Source organism: Bos mutus, chromosome 8, assembly GCF_027580195.1.
Source record: "Bos mutus isolate GX-2022 chromosome 8, NWIPB_WYAK_1.1, whole genome shotgun sequence".
NCBI classification, from domain to species: domain Eukaryota; kingdom Metazoa; phylum Chordata; class Mammalia; order Artiodactyla; family Bovidae; genus Bos; species Bos mutus.
Window position 1 is genome coordinate 105668447 of NC_091624.1, and position 20789 is coordinate 105689235.

At 40.4% G+C, this 20789-nt stretch overlaps 2 protein-coding genes across 3 annotated transcripts in view; one reads left to right on the forward strand and one right to left on the reverse strand.

Moving 5' to 3' along the window:
• Window positions 1-3895: 3895 nt before the first annotated feature.
• On the forward strand, window positions 3896-6284 carry HMGB2 (high mobility group box 2). Its single transcript, XM_005892760.3, has 5 exons — window positions 3896-4036; window positions 4391-4574; window positions 4828-4973; window positions 5058-5232; window positions 5727-6284. Exons 2-5 carry the CDS (start codon window positions 4425-4427, stop codon window positions 5883-5885), a joined length of 630 nt encoding a protein of 209 aa, XP_005892822.1. The 5' UTR covers window positions 3896-4036; window positions 4391-4424; the 3' UTR covers window positions 5886-6284.
• A 7318-nt stretch (window positions 6285-13602) lies between these two features.
• Window positions 13603-20789, reverse strand: part of GALNT7 (polypeptide N-acetylgalactosaminyltransferase 7) — a 135967-nt gene continuing 128780 nt past the window's right edge. For both annotated transcript variants that reach the window (XM_070376038.1, XM_070376036.1), the window contains exons 11-12: window positions 20270-20398; window positions 13603-16029 (exon numbers count right to left, since the gene is read on the reverse strand). In XM_070376038.1, coding sequence (XP_070232139.1) covers window positions 15892-16029; window positions 20270-20398 — 267 coding nt within the window. In that variant the 3' untranslated portion in view covers window positions 13603-15891. The remainder of the gene's footprint in view (window positions 16030-20269; window positions 20399-20789) is intronic.

Here is a 20789-nt window from a genome sequence, read left to right on the forward strand (position 1 = left end):
TAACTATGCCACTTCAGAGAACAACAATTATTTTATATGCAACTTACCTTATGGAAAGTATACTTAATTGTGACTATATGAGTTGAGGGGCTTCAATGATAAAAGAATCCACCTGCACTGCATGAGACTAAGGAGACTGGAGTTCGGGAAGATCCCTTGGAGTAGGAAATGGCAACCCATTCCAGCAATCTTTCTGGGAAAATCCCATGGACAGAGGAGCCTGGCAAGCCATAGTCCATAGAATCACAAAGAGTCAAGACACAACTAAGCAAGTATATCACCAGGTAATGATGAGTTGATAAACTAATAAAATTAATAGTAATTATTGATAAATTATTCACTGCTTTGTGAGGGGGAGATACAAAAAATGTATATATTTCCCTTTCCTCAAGGTTTTCTAGTCTGATTTGATGATTAGATTATGAAAAGTACAAATTTTTAGGATAAGTGACTGAGTAAATGACATGAATTTCAATAGGTAGTACAACCCAGCACACTTCTACACAATCCTGCCAGGTTGACATTGCTATAGATAAATATCAGTTTATCTGGACAAACTAGGGGACAACCTTTCCAAACAGCTTTGATCTTAGCTCATAATTAATTTATTGCTAAAGATTTTCACTGTTTACAGTTTGTGAGATGCTGAATTCAGGCAAAGTTTGGCAAATAAAGTGATATAATGGTATCATCTAGTGGAAAAAACCCTGGTAAGATCATTTTACCAGAAGACTAAGATGACTGAACAGTAGTATGTAATCCAAAGTTTGTCCTATATATTTTAGTACATTTGAGTAGCTGTAAAATTCTTCATCAAATACTGTTCTGAAATAACTGGGCTCACACTTATCAGTACTTATAACCAAAGGATTTCCTGGAACCAAGATATTTATCTTTTAATATTAATTATAATCTCTTAACCACCTAACAATTGTTAATATTAAAATATTCCTCATATTATGATCACACTGGATAAGGAAGTGGCAACCCACTCCAGTATTCTTGCCTGGGAAATCCCAAGGATAGCAGAGCCTGGCGGGCTACACTCCATGAGCTCTTAAAAGAGCTCTTAAAAGAGCTGTACACAACTTAGTGACTAAACAACACACACACATAGTGAAGGAAATGACAACCCATTCCAGTATTCTTGCTTGGAAAATCCCATGGACAGAGGAGCCTGGCAGACTACTGTCCACAGGGTCACAAAAAGTCAGACACAACTGAATGGCAACCCAACTTAGCATAGCATGATCACATACTCACAGAATTATAGAGGTTGTCCCCCAAATGTCACTTTACTGTCAACTAAAAGTCTAGAAATGTTAAATGTACCATTCAAAATCACAGCCCTTGTTGGACTGTAATTTATACATTTTTAAAAATAAAAAACATAAACACTTCCCTCTTTATCATCTTTTAGAAAGATGCCAGTATTTAAAAAAAAACAAATCTGGAAAATTAGTTTTGGAATATACAAAATTGATGTTTCTGAAAAGAAAAGGCTTTAAAGTTGACCACCTTTTCTTTAGAAATACAATCTTATTTTCCCATTTATAACCACTGCAGGATTAGGAGCAAAATGAGAAACATCTTTAGTACTATCTCTTCAAAGGACATTTCAGTTTTCTGATTAAGTCACAATAGTATGACTAATGGGATAGTGAATATACTAAGTAATTCATAATAGTGAACTAGGCCTTTTGTATATTTAATCCATTCTTTCTAAACAACGTTTGGGATTAAGATTTGTGTGTGTGTGATCCAACTCATCATCTGATGCACTTGCTCAGTTGCTTAGTCTGATCTGGCTCTTTGTGACTCTATGGACTGTGGCCTGCCAGGGTCCTCTGTCCATACCAGATTCTCTATATAGTTTCTATTAAAAAACTGTTCTACAACCAACCACTGTCTAGATTTCACTCAAATCTTATTTATGACTTCATTGTGCATCTCAATGTTACTTTTAGATCAGGAAGTACAGCAGAGTGAAGACTTACATGGAGCGTAAAAGTAGACTAAATATAGAAATGTTTTCCTGTTCTTTGCTGTGATGAAATAAAGAATGGAAACTGGTGTCAGCAGTGTTGGCTCCTTCTGATGGTTCTAAGGGAAAGATCTATTCCCGACCCTTTCTTTAGCTTGTAGATGGCCATCCTCTCTGTGTCTTTTCACATCATCTTACCTCCATACCTGACTCTATGGCCAAACTTAACCTTTCTTCTTACAAGGAAACTGGTCATATTAGATTAGGGGTCCACCCAGTTCAAGTATGACCTCATTGTAACTAATTACGTTTGCAATGACCCTATTGTCAAATAAGATCAGTTACAATTGTGCTATAAAAACACACAAAAATCCAAATTAAAAAAATCGTACTACATTATTCAAATAGCAACAAAAAGATCACTAATGCCTTAGTTTTCAAATTTATTTTTAAATTCAGTGATACTAAGTACATGCATAACATTGTGCAAATAACATCCATTTCCGTTTTCAAAAACCTAGTTTTTATTAATAAATCTAGATAAACAGCTGCCAGAACTGAGGTTCAACCGAGTAGGATAACCGTATACAAACCAAATAGGAGCACGCAGTCTAACAAATGCCAGCGAACTTACTGAGAAAAAACAGAATATTTAAAATCTGTTGAAACCAACTGTCACAGTAACATATGTGCCAACAGGAAAAATAACCGAAGTTAAATACGACACAGAAATAGCTTAAGATGTCAGTCAACGTCCTCCTACCCCGGGAAGGGCGACTGGTGACGCCTGGAAGCAGTAAGTTAAGGTCGCTCGGATGCGCTCGCACGCGCTCGCACCAGAAACTAAAACGAAGGTTCTTAACTTGCGCTTGGAGAACCCTTGAAACGACAGGGCATGCTTAAATGCGGTGGGGGTGCAGAGCGTTCACGGGATCTTCGACAGGAAGGTTTTAAAAACGACCGCATTGCAGGGACCGGACAGGGACCATCGCGGTGACAGCGAGCGGGCCTTAAGGTCGGGGTCGCAGGGCTTAGAACCCTCCGCGGAGCGATCGGGTGACGGGTGAAGGATGGATGCGAGGTGTGGACCTAGCCCCGGGTTCGCGGTCCGGGAACTAGGCCCGGATGCAGGGGCGGGGCCGGGAAGACACCGCCTACCCGCGGCCCTGTTTACCCCGGAATATGACGCCCAGACAAAGGGAGAGGGAAGAGGGGTCCCGCAGGGACTTCACAGGCGTGGCTATAGCCCCGAGGGGTTGGGAACATCTCTCTCCCCCCCCCCCCCCACCCGGTCCGCGTCACCCGTCTTCCTCTGGTCCTACCCAAGCCTCTGCGACACCCGGCGGGGCTGGCCGTTGGCCGCAGCGCACGCTCGTCAACCTGCCCATTTGTTATTCTCTGGATGGGGCGGCGACCACCGAGCCGGGAGCCAGGGCTGCGGGCCTCGCTGGGGCGGGGGACTAACAGGACCAGGGCAGCCGTCGGGGCCAGCAGGGACGTTACTTCTGCCGCCTTAGCGCCAGCAAAGCAAGTGACGGGGACCCGGAAGACCTGCCCTGCGGCTCGCGACTGGGAATTTTTAAATCTGGCTGGGTTTACCCCGCGGGCCAGCCACGCCCCCCGCCGCCTGCCTCAGCCAGTCAGCGCCAGGCCCGCCATTTTTCAAACCCTCTTCTGGCCGCCAATCAGGATCGAGTAGCACATTCCTCTCCTGACCGGTTCTAACGGGTCTGGGAGTTAACGACCCGGGCGACCCACCGAACCTGCTAGGCTGCGGCCGGGGGGACGGACCTGGCGACATACCGACCAATAGAAAGCCGTATTAGTGAGGGGGCGGGGCCTCCTCGAGTTTGAATAATCCCCAGGGCCAATCGGAGCGGCAGGGGTGTGGTCTGTGACCCGGCTCGTCAAGTTGCAGTGGCGCGGAGAAGTCTGCAAAACAAGAGGCGGAGGATTGCGTTAGCGAAGAACCAGTTCACGCCGGAGCCGGGGAAGCAGCGTAGCGGTCAGACGCGGCCGCTGCGCGGAACTCTGAGGAAAATCTTCCGCCAGGCAAGAGCCCGCTCCGGGCCCCGGGTGCGCGGTCGGCTGGCCTCCTTCCGTCATGGCTTGCTGGGGCACCGCGGCTGCTGGGGGCGAGCCCCGCTGGTGGTTTCCGGGTGCGGGCCTGACGGGCCGGGCTGCGGAGGCGGGAAGCTCGGCCGGGCCCGGCTCCGGAGTCTTTTGAACGCGGGGCGCGAGGCGGCAGCTGGGGACGCGGCTCGCGGCGTGGAAGCCCGGGGCTTTCCTGTCAGGAAGGGCTAGGCTGGGGCGGGCGGCAGGCCCGCGAGTGTGGCGCGGGGGAGGGCGGGGGCGTTTGGGCGGGAAGCAGCCCCGCCCGCCAGCGCTCGACCGCTCTCCCGCCAGGTGGACACGCCGCCTCCGCCGCAGCAGCAGCATCATGGGGAAGGGCGACCCCAACAAGCCGCGGGGCAAGATGTCTTCGTACGCCTTCTTCGTGCAGACCTGCCGCGAGGAGCACAAGAAGAAGCATCCCGACTCCTCAGTCAATTTCGCAGAGTTTTCCAAGAAATGTTCCGAGAGATGGAAGGTGAGCCGGGGCGCCCGGGGGCCTCACGCGGGCGGGTGGCCGTGACTTTGAACTTCCCCTCGGGACTGACGCGCGCGCATGTTCTATTACGAGTTTGAAGTACAGGACTTAGGGTGCTTGTTTATTTTAAGGTGACTGAGGCAAAACGGTCCTTACTGAGGAAAACCGGGAGCTAAAGAAGATCACGCTCTTTTGGAGACGGATACAGTTTTCGAGTCCTGCTATATATTCACTATTCTTTTTATGCTAACAGACCATGTCGGCCAAGGAAAAGTCCAAGTTCGAAGACATGGCAAAAAGTGACAAAGCTCGCTACGACAGGGAAATGAAAAATTATGTCCCTCCTAAAGGTGACAAGAAGGGAAAGAAAAAAGATCCCAACGCTCCGAAAAGGCCTCCGTAAGTGTCTTTTAAAACCAACCGAATTGCCTTCCCCCCGTTTTTTTTCATTCAGGTTATTACAACTCTGTTCCTTCCTTTCAGATCTGCCTTCTTCCTGTTTTGCTCCGAACATCGCCCAAAGATCAAAAGCGAACACCCTGGCTTATCCATTGGGGATACTGCAAAAAAATTGGGTGAAATGTGGTCTGAGCAGTCAGCCAAAGATAAACAGCCGTATGAACAGAAAGCAGCTAAGCTAAAGGAGAAATACGAAAAGGTGTGTTGTCCTCACTTTTTTTTTAAGCCAGTGTGAAATCCAGTAGATATTTTCTAAGTCAGTATGTTAGAAATAGAAACTGTAGGAATTTGGGAGCTATACATAGTTCTGTGTTAATGGTTTTCAGCTTTGTTTTGAAAAGGTCTAGTGAGAGTTGTACACTTAGGCAACACAAGCTAATTGAAACTTTTCTTTTGACCGAAACCAATGTCTGTAGCCTTGGTAGGTTGGTGCATTCAGACTCATTTGTAGTAAAATAGGTCTCTTAGTTGAAAAGACTGACATCAGTCTAATACACCCCAGTTATTTTACATCAGCTTTCTAAGACCTTTCTTAGCTTTCTAAGACCTAGGGGGATCAAATGCTCTCAAAACCGGAGTTTTAGACTATCATTGGGGTTATTGGCCAATAATCGCAGATTGTTTACAACTTAGTGGTTTTTAAGGTTGGGTAATGACACCGGATGCTGATTTTATTTTTTTTAACTATTTCAGGATATTGCTGCATACCGTGCCAAGGGCAAGAGTGAAGCGGGAAAAAAGGGTCCTGGCAGGCCGACAGGCTCCAAGAAGAAGAATGAACCAGAAGATGAGGAAGAAGAGGAGGAGGAGGAAGATGAAGATGAGGAGGAGGAGGATGAAGATGAGGAATAAATGGCTATCTTGTAATGATATGTGTGGAGTGTGCGTGTGTGCTCAGGCAATTGTTTTGCTAAGAATGTGAATTCAAGTGCAGCTCAATATTAGCTTCAGTATAAAAACTGTACAGATTTTTGTATAGCTGATAAGATTCTTTGTAGAGAAAATACTTTTTTAAAAATGCAAGTTGTGGCTTTTTGAGGGGCTACTACATACAGTTAGAGTTTCAAGCTTCTGATGTTAAATGTTTCTAAATATTTAATGGTTTCTTTAATTTCTTGACTTGTGTATGGTAGCACAGCAAACTCATAGAAATTAGCATCAATAGCAACTTTTGGGTTTTCTAGAATGAGAATGTTGCGTTTTTTGTTTTTTGTTTTTTTTTTAAATTTTGTAATAAAATTATATATATTATTCCTATTGTCCTTGTCTTACATGCTAAATTAGCTTTTACTTTCATGGTCTGGAGCCGTATCACTTTTTTTGTCTTTCTGCCTAATAGTTCTTAGACATGGTTGATTTAGTATGTTTTGTTAAAAGTCAAACATGCCAATATTCATATTTACACAGAGTGTTCTTTAAAAATCAGTTATGGAATTTAATGAACTTTAAAAATTTATGCAGTCTTACACACTGAGCAGGTTTTGTTCTTGACATTTATGTTCATTTGTTAGCTAACTTGACCCTTGGGTTTTTTCTTTTTAGTTGGCATTTTAAGATTTCAAAAATCGGTGTGGTCTTAAGCCTAGAATTCTGGGTAACTAAGCCAAGAAAGCTTTTGAGATGATTATTATGATTTTCCGTGACTAACAAGATAAAATTCACTAGGATTTCTGTTTACAGGTGAAAGCAGTTATTAAGAAATGCTGATTTGAGAAAGCAGTTGCTTGTATTTGAATTAGGTAAACACTTCAAATCATTATCAAGTTATTAGTGAAAGTTGGCCAAGTGTTGGCTGGAAGAGTATAAAGGAAACCTATTTGTTGATGGTTTGACAGTTAAACCTGACAATCTTGGTTACCTAGTTTTTACAATAGAAACCAAAATTCTTAAAACCCAACCATGGGAGCCTGGGTTGTCTATCTTATGCCATATTCAGAGTAAATATTTTAAGATTCATTTCTTACATAACATTGTTAAATGGGAGGTGTAAGTTATTAGCATAATTCCCAGAGCGGATGTACTCAGGTAAAATCTTCAAACTTCTTAGTGATGGCCCTCCATTATCATACCACAGTTGTTATTTGGGGGCCTTCGCGGATCGTAAAAACTAGTTTTATGTGTTTAAAAACGATTTCCTGATGTTAGGTGACTTAACACTAAAACATTGTGGGGTAAAGTATTTTAAAGACATACCCATATCTGGATCCCAAGTCCCCAGCTTTACCTAATAACTGCTGTGTGGACTCTGCCTCTGGGTTTATTTCTCTCCATTTGTATATGGGGTCAATATCTACTTTGAAGTGTTCTAATGATTAAACAAGAATGTATTTACAAGTATTTACAACAGTCCTTAATGCTTAGAAAAGATGCTAGTTTCTAAAACAAATACAGTGAAAGTCTGTTTCTTAAGAATTTCTTTAAAACTCGATTCATGAAGTAGACCTATCAGGTTCCTTGTCACTTTTTTGGGGATTTTTTTGGGACTACTTTCATTTTCTTTAAATGAACTACATTTTAAATGTGTAAGCTAAGAATGACACATTTAAAAAAAAAGCTGCTGTGTAATCTCAGCATTTGAGATGAGTCCTCATTTGATATTTTCTCTTAAGTGTTGATCAAAATTTGCAACACCCTTGTTTTTAAGACTAAATGACTTCAAGGAGTGGTTATGTTGGAAAGCATTAAAATATGGGTAAGAGTCATGTTCTATTCCAGACCAGCCAGTACTTGGCGGGTGTGCTTATGAAGACCATACCCCGCTTTTTCTTTTTAAAAACAAGTCATATCTTTATGTAAATGGGCTATATAGTGGGTAGTTTACAATCTTGATTTCCAACTACCAGCTTCTCCCAAGAGGCGACTCCAGGAGTACAATGACACATCCTTCAAGAGAGATGGGAAGCACAATAGTCACAAAGGAAGCTTACTATATATGTTGTCCTGCCCCTTAATTCTCGTTTTAGGTTCTTGGCTCAACAGAATTGCCACATTTCACTTAAATAGCCATCTGCATAGTACTCCACTGAATAGATCATAATTTAACCAGTTCCCTAAAGATAGTTATGTTTGAATTTTTTTGCTTTAAGAACACTGCCATGAATATCTTATATGTACGATTTCAGAAATTTCTATAAAAAGCATTTAAAAGTTTGCACATTAAAAAATGTGCTAATTATAATAGCTAAAACCTGTACTTGGTATATGCTGGAACCTGCTCTCTGGCTGTTAAGCTGCTGAAACTTGCCAAAATTGCTCTCAGAAGTTTTACTGAAACATACTCCACAGCAATGACTGTTTCAGAGTGCCTGTTTCCTCAGCAATGTTATCAAACTTCTTAATCTTTGCTATCCTGATATATAAAAAAATGGTTTCTCCTATTATGAATTTAGTATATTTTTTATGTTAAAGAGCCATTTGTATTTCCGATGGCCTTCTGTCTCATTGGTCTTTTTTTAGTCATTTGTGGGAAATAAGGAAAATGACCCTTTGTGAAATGCATTGTAAATATTGGTATTTTTTCTTTGTTGTCTTTTGACTTTATGATGCTTTTTTTCATGCAAAGATTTATTTTTATGAGGCAAATTTATTCTTTAGTGGCCTTGGGAGACCTTTCCCAAAGTTATCTTTGCTTTCTTATTACTTAATTAAATCTTTGATCCTTCTGGAATTTATTTTGGTACAAGAACTGAAGTAGGGTCTCAAGTTTCTTTCCAGATGGTAGCCACTACTTTTGGTCTTCTAATCTATAAAAGCTGGGTTAGAAGATCCTAAGGTGCCCTACGTATTAAAGCAGTAACTTGCAAAGTTGCTCAATGCAAGACAGTAAGCATTTTTGTATTCTGCTTTTCAACAGAAATCATTTACTGTAAGTAGTAAACCATGTTTGTCTTAGCACAAACAGCATTATCTTAAAGTTAACTTCATTACATGCCACTAAAAATGTTGATAAAGCAGTAATGACTTTATTTCTTGGGGAATAGCAAGAAGAAAGCTAAAGGACCTGTTTTGCCAATGCATAAGATATAATCCTTTTAAAAATAAAACATCTGTAGAAATAAGCCATTTGTGTACACGTCATGCCAGAAAGAGCAGGTGATCTATAAACATTTGTAAGCATAAATGCCCAGGGTAAAGGTGACAGCTACTGTTCAGCTCAGTCCTGTTGCTAAATGGAAATGTGAGTCTAAGATCCCAAATGTCCCAAAATTTTAAGTGGAACCAGAATTCTAGATATTTTTAAAAATGTGTAGTCTGAATTGTAAACATTGGCAGTGAATTCAAATGTTGAATTCAAAGAAAACATGTTTGTAGGTAAGATTCTGTCAAGGGTCACGGATTGGTTACTCCTATAAATTAGTGTATGTAAATGTAATATTAATGATATTTACTTGAGTTAGGGGTATTGGTAAAAGTTTATGTATAGGCCTCCCAGCTAAGCATTATTTTCCCAGTTGTCTAGAAACCCTCGCCCTGTATGGAAACTCATCTAACTTCTTATCCAGTTGTACAGTCTCTGAAGTCTAAACGGAATGTCACTGGGCTCCTGGGCCCTTGTTCTTCAGGACTTGGCCCAACCCTCTCTTAGCCTCATCTTAGGAGTTACCATAGCTAATAGAATACCGGCTCAGGAGCACAAATAGTATTTCACATTAAAAGCAAACAACTTTTAAGCAAAACTGCAATTCAATCATATTCATGTGTTATTCTTCAATTCTCTGTATTTCTACAGTAAAGCTGAAACAGCATATACAGAGAACAAACTAAAATACAAAGAAAAAAGTTATGAAAGAAATTAAGAGTGAGCTGATTTCAAAAAAGTGAGCTGATGAGCTTATATTGAGAATCAGATCAGTTTGAATAGGGCTCAGTTTCTCTTTTTAAGTGAATTACTTTTTTTAATTAAAATTTTTTTTTCTATTTTTTGGCTATGCCACGCAGCATGTGGGATCTTAGTTCCCCAACTAGGCATCAAACCTGATCCCCCTGCAGTAGAAGCATGGAATCTTAACCACTGGGAGGTCCCAAGGATCTTTTTTTCTGATCAGTTTGGTAACATCAGACCTGGCGTATAACCTTTCAGTTTCCTCAGGTGTTAAAATCAGATTTTTCTTTTTCTGAGCGTTAAATGAGGCAATACATCCAAGACACTTCTCTTGGTGGTAAGAAAAATAAATATTAGCTAAAAGTATGCATGATAACATGTATATATATTAATAATATAGTTGTCATAATAAGATTACCAGATTCACTTCTGAGATTCTTAACTCTCTAAGTGGAGAGGAAAACTAGTTATGTGGAAAATACAATAGAAATTCCTCCCACAGAGCTCTGGGGATACTCAATATTGGAGCTATGTCCTTGACTTCAATACTAAATTTGGGTATTTGGACAAGTTATTTAACTTTTTTTTTTTTTTAAGTATAGTTGATTTACAATATTGTATTAAGTTTCAGGTGTACAGCATAGTGAATTCAGTTATTTTGCAGATCAAATTCCATTATAGGTTGTTAATAAGATATTGGGTATAATTCCCTGTGCTATATGGTAAATTCTTGTTGGTTATCAATTTTTACCTAGTTTGTTAATCCCATACCCCTAATTTGTCATTCACCTCTTCCCTTTACCCTCTGGTAACCATAAAGTAACCACTTATTAATCCCATATTATTTATCCACATATATTTGATCACATATTCATGTGTGACTTACTGTAGTTTTAGTTGTCTTTGATTTTACAAAACATATTTGTTGAATGAAGTCTTTTGGGAATTGCCTTTTTCACTCGACACTGCCCTACTGTCTTGTTTATAACCAGTTCATTCATGTTCATTGCCTTGTAACAGTCTATTGTGCGACAATACCACAATTGATCCACTCTCCTGTTGATGGATATTTAGGTTGTCCTGGAGTTTTTGCTGTTAAAAATGACACTGGTATAAAAATTGCTATACAGTTCTCCTGGCTTTCAAGCACAGCCCCCTCCAGTGATCTTGTCCCGTAAATCCCAGCTGACTGGGGCAGCCTCCTCAGCTGCCAAGGCTTGAGCTCCGCTTTCCTGGATGGTAGCTGGGAAAGTTCTTCAGGCAGCCGGACATGCTGAACCCGGGTTCACCCTGTGTGCTTCCTTTCTCTCACGTTATCACAGTCTGCTTTGCCTGTTACCCAGTTCCTGAAAACAGCTGCTGCGTATTTTTTTGTCCAGTTTTATAGCCGTTTAGGACAACAGCATACTGTTGAGGATGGTAACAATTACTGTGCCATGGCCAGACAGGGAAGCCTATTCATCTCTATTTTTTACGGAAAGTTTCAGTTTTGTTTTGGGCACTTAATCATTAAGGCAGCTGGAGTTTATGTGCTCATATCAAAAGCCCCAGAGAAATTTCATTTAAAGATAATTGAAAGAATGTTCTTAGACGTTCTTCCAGATGCACAGTTAAATGATAAAGTAGACCACTGAAAACTACATTCTGTACATGCTGTGAGGTAGAGGTAACCATTTATTCCCTTGTGGATAACCATTTCAACCCCAGTCTAAGAAGCTTAAGTTATGATCTTAAACTCTTCACTTGGAAAGTGGAGGCAATGACATGTCACATATGAAAGACGGGCATACACACATACACAGAGCCCTATAGGGTCTGCAGTATAGCTGTCTTAGTTCTTCTGATTAACGACTGATTTTAAGACTTTGAAACCAGATAACAATAGGTACCATTTATATTACTCTGACTACATGACAGGAAGTATTCTAAGCATTTCATGTATGTTAACTCATACAATCCTGATAAAAAGCCTATAAAATAGGCACTGTTATTTCCTTCATATTACTAATGGGAAAACTGAGGCATGGAGAAGCACTGATAACTTGCCAGGGTAACACAAGTAATTTGTAATGAAACAGGGATGCCAGTACAGACAAGTCCACTGTATATGCTATTCATATGAGCAGATTGTAAACATTCTGTTATGAGAATTAAGGAGCCCTCATCCCACCACTGCTCAGACGCCCAAGGCCTGATCCACTTATAAAACTGCACATACCAATCACAGTTATCGGCATTTCAAAATCTTAAAATTGAGATTGGCAAAGCAATTATTGAATTTAGCTTAGAAACAACCCTTCTATTAATCTCTAATCCCAGGGACAGTGCTCCTCCCAAATCATTCTCTCTTTTATCCAATTTTTTTTCAACAGATTCTATTGAATAATAAGCATTCTCATAGGGCTCGGTACTTCTAAAAGTACTTTCCACATGGATGAATATTCATATACCCAATTACTGATCCATTAGCCGTCTGGCTCAGGTCATGTACTTGTCATGGTCTTCCATTGAATTATAAGTGGATAAAAAAAATAATAAAAAAACCAACACACAGCTTGTCCAGAAATGATGATATATAGTCCAAGATCCCTTCACTCCAGGCTGGTGCTCTATCACTTTTTCAGGCACAGCAGCTGAGAAGTGAAGCCACAACAATGGCTGAGAGAGTTTCCCAGACCAACATAGCCACTTACTGGAATGCTGGCAGCAGTACCTTCTCTTGAGGTGTCATGGGTTGTGCTATGAGGTCCTATAGCCCATTTCTCACTTCATTTGGGAAGGCTTCCTTATCTAGTTGATCTAGAAGATTGTTAAGACTTTACTTAAATTTTTGGTTTTAATAGGCAATGGTATAGGAGAATACACTGCCAAGGATATATGTTGCTGGGGTTGTGTTTTATATTTGGTAAGTGACTTAAAAAAACTGCTATACATAAGCAACCGGGGCAAAAATAATTCTTTATGTTTCCTTTTTAGATATAAGCTCTGAGTAGTCTAAGCAAATTCTAACCAACACTCAAGCATATACTCAATATATGGTTGTTGCTGTTATTCAGTCGCTAAGTTGTGTCCGACTCTCTGCAGCCCCAAAGGACTGTAGCATGCCAGGCTTCCCTGTCCTTCACTATCTCCCAGTGTTTGCTCAAACTCATGTCAGCTGAGTCAGTGATGCCATCCAACCATCTCACCTTCTGTCGCCTGCTTCTTCTCTTGCTCTGAATCCTTCCCAGCATCAGGGTCTTTTCTAATGAGCTGGCTCTTGGAATCAGGTGGCCAAAGTATTGGAGCTTCAGCTTCAGTATCAGTCCTTGCAATGAATATTCAGGGTTGATTTCCTTTAGGATTGACTGGTTTGATCTCCTTGCTGTCCAAGGGACTCTCAGGAGTTTTCTCCAGTACCATAGTTCGAAAGCACCAATACTACTGTATCTTGCAAACAATGAGTGTGTGTTCTCAGTCATATCTGACTCTTGGCGACCACATGGACTGTAGCCCCTCCAGGCTCCTCTGTCCATGGAATTTTCCAGGCAGGAATACTGGAGTGGGTTGCCATTTCCTTCTCCAGGGGATCTTCCTGACCCAGGGATTGAACCTGCATCTCTTGCATCTCTTGCATTCGTAGATTCTTTACTGCTGTGCCACACCCTTATAAACAATAAAGTCAAGTAATTACTTCAAACATGCAGTGTTTAGATATATATAAAAAAGGATTACAAGTACTAAAAAAAAAAAAAAAAAACCCATGGATTAAAATACAATATTTTATTTATTTCTCACCTAAAAAACAAGCAACCCAGAATTAAGATATACATAAACTTCTCAAATTTACCCCTAATAAAATTTTGAATATTTATACAATTTCTACAGAAACATACAGTGTATCAAAATCTGCATAAATCAAATTTATAAAATGAGTAGAAATGCATAGTGATATTATCAACTTACAAAGCAAGGATATGGAATTATTTCCAAAACAGCCTACAGTAGAAAATAGTCATTATGGCAGCAGCTTCTGATGTTTTTTGTGTTTGGTAAGGTTTCTGATTTCAATATATAGAGTCATTTTTTATAGAGTATCTTAATGAATTGCACAAAATACCCATTTAAAATTTACATGCACAGTTTCTGTGCCACTGTTCTTAGGCCTATGCATAGTTAACAAGGTTATAATCTATTCAACAAGGAAAATGCGACCTACTTGCAAACACACAAGTATTAAATACCAATTCTCTTAGTTTCTTACTTATGGTTGATTTATTTTGCAGTTATATAGGCATAGAAATGTATTCCTTTTTAAACATCCCTAGAGATGAATGAAAGCTCAAATGGTTGATCAGAGATCAGGAGCAAAATACAAATTGACGATTCAAAATTATAAATAAAACTCTGTTTAAGATGTTTAACTTTGACTCTCCAAATTTAAGAGCTAAGCTTGGAAGAAGCAAGTTTGTAGGCTTTTCTTTTTAAATAAATGTAGGTGCTCTTTTCTGTTTTCTTTTTTAAGCTTTAGTAAAATATATTTTTCTCTGGTAGTAGTTTGTGAATTCCTTTCATTGATCATGATAACAGGATCAGTCTCTAATTTACTTGCCATTCTCTGCCTCATTAATTTTCTTTTTATTTATTTATTTATTTTGCCTCTGATGGAGCATTTTAATCTTGTGGGGTATAAGAGACTATTTAGATATTAAAATCAACTGACCACTTGCAGTATTTGGTTTTCCTCTTGTAGATACTATCTCAATAAATGTGTGAATTCAAACAAGTCTTCTTTTCATTGGAAAAACACTAACAGAAATATGCTTCCTAAAAAAAAAAAAATAAGAAACACTAGGGAACTAACAGATAACTGAACAGAAAGGAGTTCATATTTGTTCATGAACTGTATTTTTCAATAGGCTTTTTTAAAATTTAAAGACTGTGCAGGGAATTTCTTGAAGAAATAACTGAAAGGTCCATTCAGCCTTGACTATATAAATTGCACAGCTTAGGTTATAAGACACAGTAGTCTTGTAAGGCTTAATCCAACAAGGGTTTGGAAATTCTCACCTTGGTTAGAACAAACCTTTGATGTGTTTACAGTGGTGTTGTGTTCTTTGTGTTACTCTCATTTCAAGGTTTCAAAACTGAGAAATATTAATAGTTTTCTAAAGTGACAGGTAATGGGGAAAAGCCAATCCTCAATGTCAGAGGACTTTTCTTCTCAAGTTAGTAGGAACCCCTCCCGCCTTAGGAGTTGGGACTGATAGAGGGCAATGGAATGCCGACAAGTAGAGGAGTTAATGCCTCACAAATCTTCCAACTCTTTGGAATAGCCCTGGATTTTCCATCTTGTCATTTGTTTTTTGAGCCATACAGCATTCAATTTCAGAGCAAATGGAGGCGAGTAAATTCAGTCCTCAGACAGGTAACGAACGATTCCATCAATACCATCCTACAAATTGCATTCAAAGCTCCTGAAATAGTATACCAAGAAATGAAAGAGGCACTAAATGTGTTGAAATTCACCTTTCAAAAAAGCAGCATGACCGTGGAGGAAGGCCACCTTGGCTAATAACCTGTGGCAGTGCTTCAAAAAGATGTAAAATTAAATAAAGACATAACAGGTTGATAATCACCAAGTTACATAGGAAAGTCTGGTTACTCCAACCTTTTTTTTCAAGTGTGTTTAAAAAAAAAAAAAAAAAAATCAAACTGCCTTTCAGACCCCTGAGTGTAATCCCAAAGAAGACAACAATGCTTTTAACTCTGTTCTAAATAAAACAGAGCTAAACGCACAGATTACCAACAGCATCTTAAAACAAAACAAAAAAGATGTAAACATCTACAAAGTTTAAGGTAAAAGCAGTTTTGTAAACAGTAACTGCAGATGATCATGTTATTGTAAAAATCACAGTTTGTCAACGTCCTCAGGCCCGCGGAGCCTCTGGGTTTGGAGCTGTACAGGTGACAAGAGTTGCAGCAGGTTTCAGGCGGCTTTCAGTCCTGTATAAGCTTACGTGTCAGTAGGTAGGTTACTGATTTCTTTCGTTCCTTCTAAACACTATGGATGTTATTTATCTCCCACTTTTGAGTCATTTTGCTGGAGTCGCAGTCGGAGATGAACACTTGATGGAGGACCTCTGAGCGATCCAAGCACTTTCCGGAAGGAATGTGAGTCAGCCTGTGCAGGTTCTGGAAAACAGAGGGAAACACAGCGTTACACGTGAGCTCTGTGCTGTCACTGGCATTAGACAGGTCACTTCCTGGCTTTCGTAAGAAGACAATTCAAGCAAATTGGTCAGGTGTGAAGCAGCTTCACCCCAGACTCTGGGTTTCTCTTGTCAGTCTTCTACATCCTTTTGTTGTTCAGGTGTGATGTGCTGCGGGTACCTCCAATTCAACACATACAAACTTAAATTCATCATCTTCTCCTCCAGACCAGCTCCCCTAGTTCCTATCCAGCTAATCCAGCTGTCCTGAGCTTAGGACAGCGCAGCTCAGGCTGCATGCCCGCCTTCCTTCGAGTCACCAGCTGAACATGGACATTTGCAGGACTTGGGCTTGTACCCTTTCCCATCCCCACCGCCCTTGTCTTAGTCAAGTCCTTGTCACCTGCTGGAGGTTCGATTCAGCTCGCAGAGTGCAGTCCTCAGACTAGCTAAGATTGGGTCTGTAGGGTCGAAACAATTTCCTAATAATACAAAGACCTTAACTGTCTTTTCCACTGTATGGACATTTATACAGACAGTGCAAAAGCCATGCTGGGTCAAAGAGCTGGGGCTGTAACATCAATCAAGTGGTCACGTTCTCCGTAGCCACAGACTCACAATTAGAAAAAAAGCCAGTTTCATTTTAGAATGTCCTTGATGAAGCAGTAAAACGTGTTTGTTTTATTAAGACTTGACCCTGAGAGACAGTAGGTAAGAATGGCCAGAACATGGGCAGTTGCTGGACTTGAGGGCTGAACGAGCGCCTTTTCTTGTCATGTGACTTAAAAGGACAAATCGCAGGCAGATTACAATTATGCAAACTTGGGGCTGGGGAGACATTTTACAGAAAATAAAGTGAGCCTGTCACTTCAAGGGGAAAAGAAAAACAATATAAAGCTGACAGTTATTTGTTGCCATTGATAAAACCTAAGTTTTCAAGCAAAAATTTGAGTTTTAGAAAACTTGTATCCATCATCAAGAATGTGACAGCACCACAAGATTTAAAGACTTTTCTGGTGAAAAATGGTTATATTTGTGATTTCAGGAGCAGTATATGATGAAATGTGCCATCATTTGGAAGATCTGGATGACTTAGTGAGTCGATATTTTCCAAATGAGCTGTGAAAGTGTGATGTTACAAAAGATCCATTCAAAGTTTGAGACAGACAAGTGGCTTTAATGCAACAGAAGACAAAATGTTCACTGACAGGGATTCCAGATTCCACATTGCAAATAACTTGGACACAGGTCCCCTGATCTAGGAAGATCCCACACGTGGCAGAGCAACAACCCCTGGCAACTCCAGAAGTGCACCACATCTCCTGAAGCCCGTGCTCTAGGGTCCGGGAGCCACAGCTGTTTGAAGCCTGGGCACCTAGAGCCTGTGCTCCACAATGAGAAGCCCGTGCAGCACAGCTAGAGTGGAGCCCCTACTCACAGCAACTAAAGAAAGCCTGGGCACAGCTATGGTGACCCAGCACAGCTATAAATGAATGAATGAATAAAAAGAAACCACCACCTACACCCTTGTGTAGCACAATTATCTGAAAAGGCTATTAAATTATCCCTTGTTTTCAAACTGCATGTCTAGACAAGGCTGGATTTTCCTAAAATACTCAACTAGAACAACATCTCGCATCAAACTAAATGCAGAAGCAGAATAGGAATCCAGAGTTCTTCTATTAAATCAGATACTAAAGGCATTTGTGAAACTATAAAACAGTGCCATTCTTCTCATTGTGGTGGGGAAAATAGCTATTTTTCATTAAAAGTGTTATTTATATTAACATGTAATAGGGTTATGACTATTACTTTTACATGAATATGTACAGCAATACTCATAACAGTTCTCAGGTTTAATTCCCAATTCAGAAACCCCATTAGCTGTAAGCTGTATAACAAATCTCCCTGGGAGTGTGTCAGCAGTTAGTAAGGATGTAAATGGGTCCAGAGGAGCAGAGTGAGAACTGCTGACTGAGCTGGCCTCCTGCTCACCAGTCCAGGCTTGAAAATGTTTCCAGAATTATCTTCCTAAAAGTACCCACTGTTTGCTATCACTGTGATCCTCAGCTAAGGTTGGTCACTCCCCAAAGACCATAAAAAGTTCCATGCTCTTTCCCATGGAGAACAACTTAGGGAACCAGAAAACACCCAGCTCCTAGAATTCTCTACACTAAGACGCTATGACTCTGCTCACTTGTCATTGCATTCATCCTTCATGAAAAGTCTTATCACACCTCAAGATCCCGTGCAGTGATACTTCCTACCCAAAACTCACCAGAAATAAAGCCTCCTATTAATCTCTCTTTCCCTATCCTATGGCATTTTATTTCTTTAATATCTTGTTTTTGTTTCTTATTTATTATTTTTGACTGTGCTGGGTCTGTGGTGTTGGAGAAGACTCTTGAGAGTCCCTTGGACTGCAAGGAGATCCAACCAGTCCATTCTGAAGGAGATCAGACCTGGGATTTCTTTGGAGGGAATGATGCTGAAGCTGAAACTCCAGTACTTTGGCCACCTCATGCAAAGAGTTGACTCATTGGAAAAGACTCTGATGCTGGGAAGGATTGGGGGCAGGAGGAGAAGGGGACGACAGAGGATGAGATGGCTGGATGGCATCACTGACTCGATGGACGTGAGTCTCAGTGAACTCCAGGAGTTGGTGATGGACAGGGAGGCCTGGCGTGCTGCGGTTCATGGGGTTGCAAAGAGTCGGACACGACTGAGCGACTGATCTAATCTGATCTGATCTGGGTCTTCCTTGTAGGGCACCAGCTTTCTCTTCTCTAGTTGTGGTGAGCAGGCTTCTCACTGGGGCGGCTTCTCTTGTGGAGCCCGGGCTCTAGGGTGCATGGGGTTCAGCAGTTGCTGTGTCTGGGCTCCCAGGCTCTGGAGCACAGGCTCAGTAGTTGCGGCGCACAGGCTTTGTTGCTCTGTGGCAGTGGGGTCTTCCCGGATCAGGGATCAAACCTGTGTCTCCTGCATTGGCAGGCGGATTCTTTACCACTGAGTCACCAAGGAAGCCCCATTTTGCTTATTTTTATTTCTACATGGGCTTTAGCTATTTTTTGAAAGGCCCCAGTGAATATTTATTAATAGTAACATCTGATGCACAAACTGATATTCGGTGCTGTGCCCTTTAAAATATAGTATCGAAAATATGTGTATCCCATTTTTTATCCATTCCTTCTCATATTTTTTTGCATCTGTTAACCTTCTTTTACTAGTTAACTAATCATCCCTTGGCTTTACTGCTATTATTCATCTTTCTTTGTGGAAATAAATGCTCTGTTCTCTGGGAGTTATATTAATCTTCTTCCTAACATCAGCAACTGACACAAACTTACCGCTTCTTGGTAATTATCTATGCAACATATATAATTCCCATAACTGGGAATATTCAGCTAGGCCATTAACATCGTCACTACATGGCAAACAAGTGTTTTCTGGCAGGGAGGGCATGACAACAAATACAAGATGTGTACAGAAAGTTAAGGGCTGCCAGCTTCTTTCAGTTTGGGGGAGCTTTTTCAGCTTTTTGTTTCACAATAAATTGATTTACTTTAGCCAAGTCTAGACTTCGAAAATTATAGAGTACCATTCGAATGTTGGAATCCTCAACTTGGCATACAACATTGAAAATTCACACCTGAAATAGAAACACTGCTCCCACAGAGTCAAATGAAGAACTAAATGTGGCTTTTAAAACAAGCAACAGGCAACACCTATCCTGCATTTAACAGCCAGGAGGAGAAGCTGTGAAGCCTGGAATCCAACACGTTACCTGTTCATCTCTATCGCCACCTGCTGGACAACAGGCAGCAATATTTTAAAAGTTAAACTAACCGAGGCATTCATTAAAACTATATATACTTATGTATATATAAATAAGCCATTCACTAAAATTATATATATTATCATTTAGATTAAAAAGATCAGATTTTGATATTATAACAATGGTGATGATTGCCTCAGGGAACCCTGGTTTCCCTATGTGGATAAATGAACAGTGGGTCTGCATGGACCCTGGGTGGTACCTGTCCGTGATGACATTGTACTAGAGAATAAAAGGGGTGCTCTGTTATCGAACGGTGATTCTCCAGTGATCAGGAAAATGAGAGGGAAATGCAAGCCAGTGAGAATGCAGGTTTTAACGTTTACATGTCTCAATTCCATATATTAAAATGAAACAGCATATATTTCAGAACTAAGATGCAGAATACCTTGAAGTACTGCCATTCCTTAAATTCATTCAGATTGCAGTGTGTAATCATAACTTTGGATCCATCAGGCCCCTTCGTCAAACACTGGTCATACTGCATGAGTTGATTGGCTTCATTAATTCGGAAAAGCTATTTAAAAAAGAAAGAAACCCAACTCTTATAATTAGACTCAATGACTACCCTATTTCTCTATCACATTTCTGTATGTTCAGAACTGCAAGTCCAAAGACAGGAATTACTCATTTTGATGGTAGTGAAGACCGCTTCTAACTATTAAAAGCTTATGTTCTTTAGCCTTTTAGATACAGAATCGGTCGTTAAGATTTTAATCACACCAACAGTGTAAGAAAATGAAAATGTGGAAACAGACCTGATAATGTATCACCATCTAAATTAGAGACAAGAAAAATACTCACATAGGAAGGGAAGACAATATGTGGTTGCCTTTCTCAGTCATGTCTGACTCTTTGCAATCCCATGGACTGTAGTTTGCCAGGCTCCTCTGTCCATGGGATTCCCC

Excerpts from the sequence above, each read along its gene's own strand:
- HMGB2 (XM_005892760.3), top strand. The coding sequence starts at position 4,425 with ATGGGGAAGGGCGACCCCAACAAGCCGCGGGGCAAGATGTCTTCGTAC. Across the intron at positions 4,575-4,827 it reads AATGTTCCGAGAGATGGAAG|ACCATGTCGGCCAAGGAAAA; the intron begins GTGAGCCGGGGC and ends TTATGCTAACAG. Across the intron at positions 5,233-5,726 it reads TAAAGGAGAAATACGAAAAG|GATATTGCTGCATACCGTGC; the intron begins GTGTGTTGTCCT and ends TAACTATTTCAG.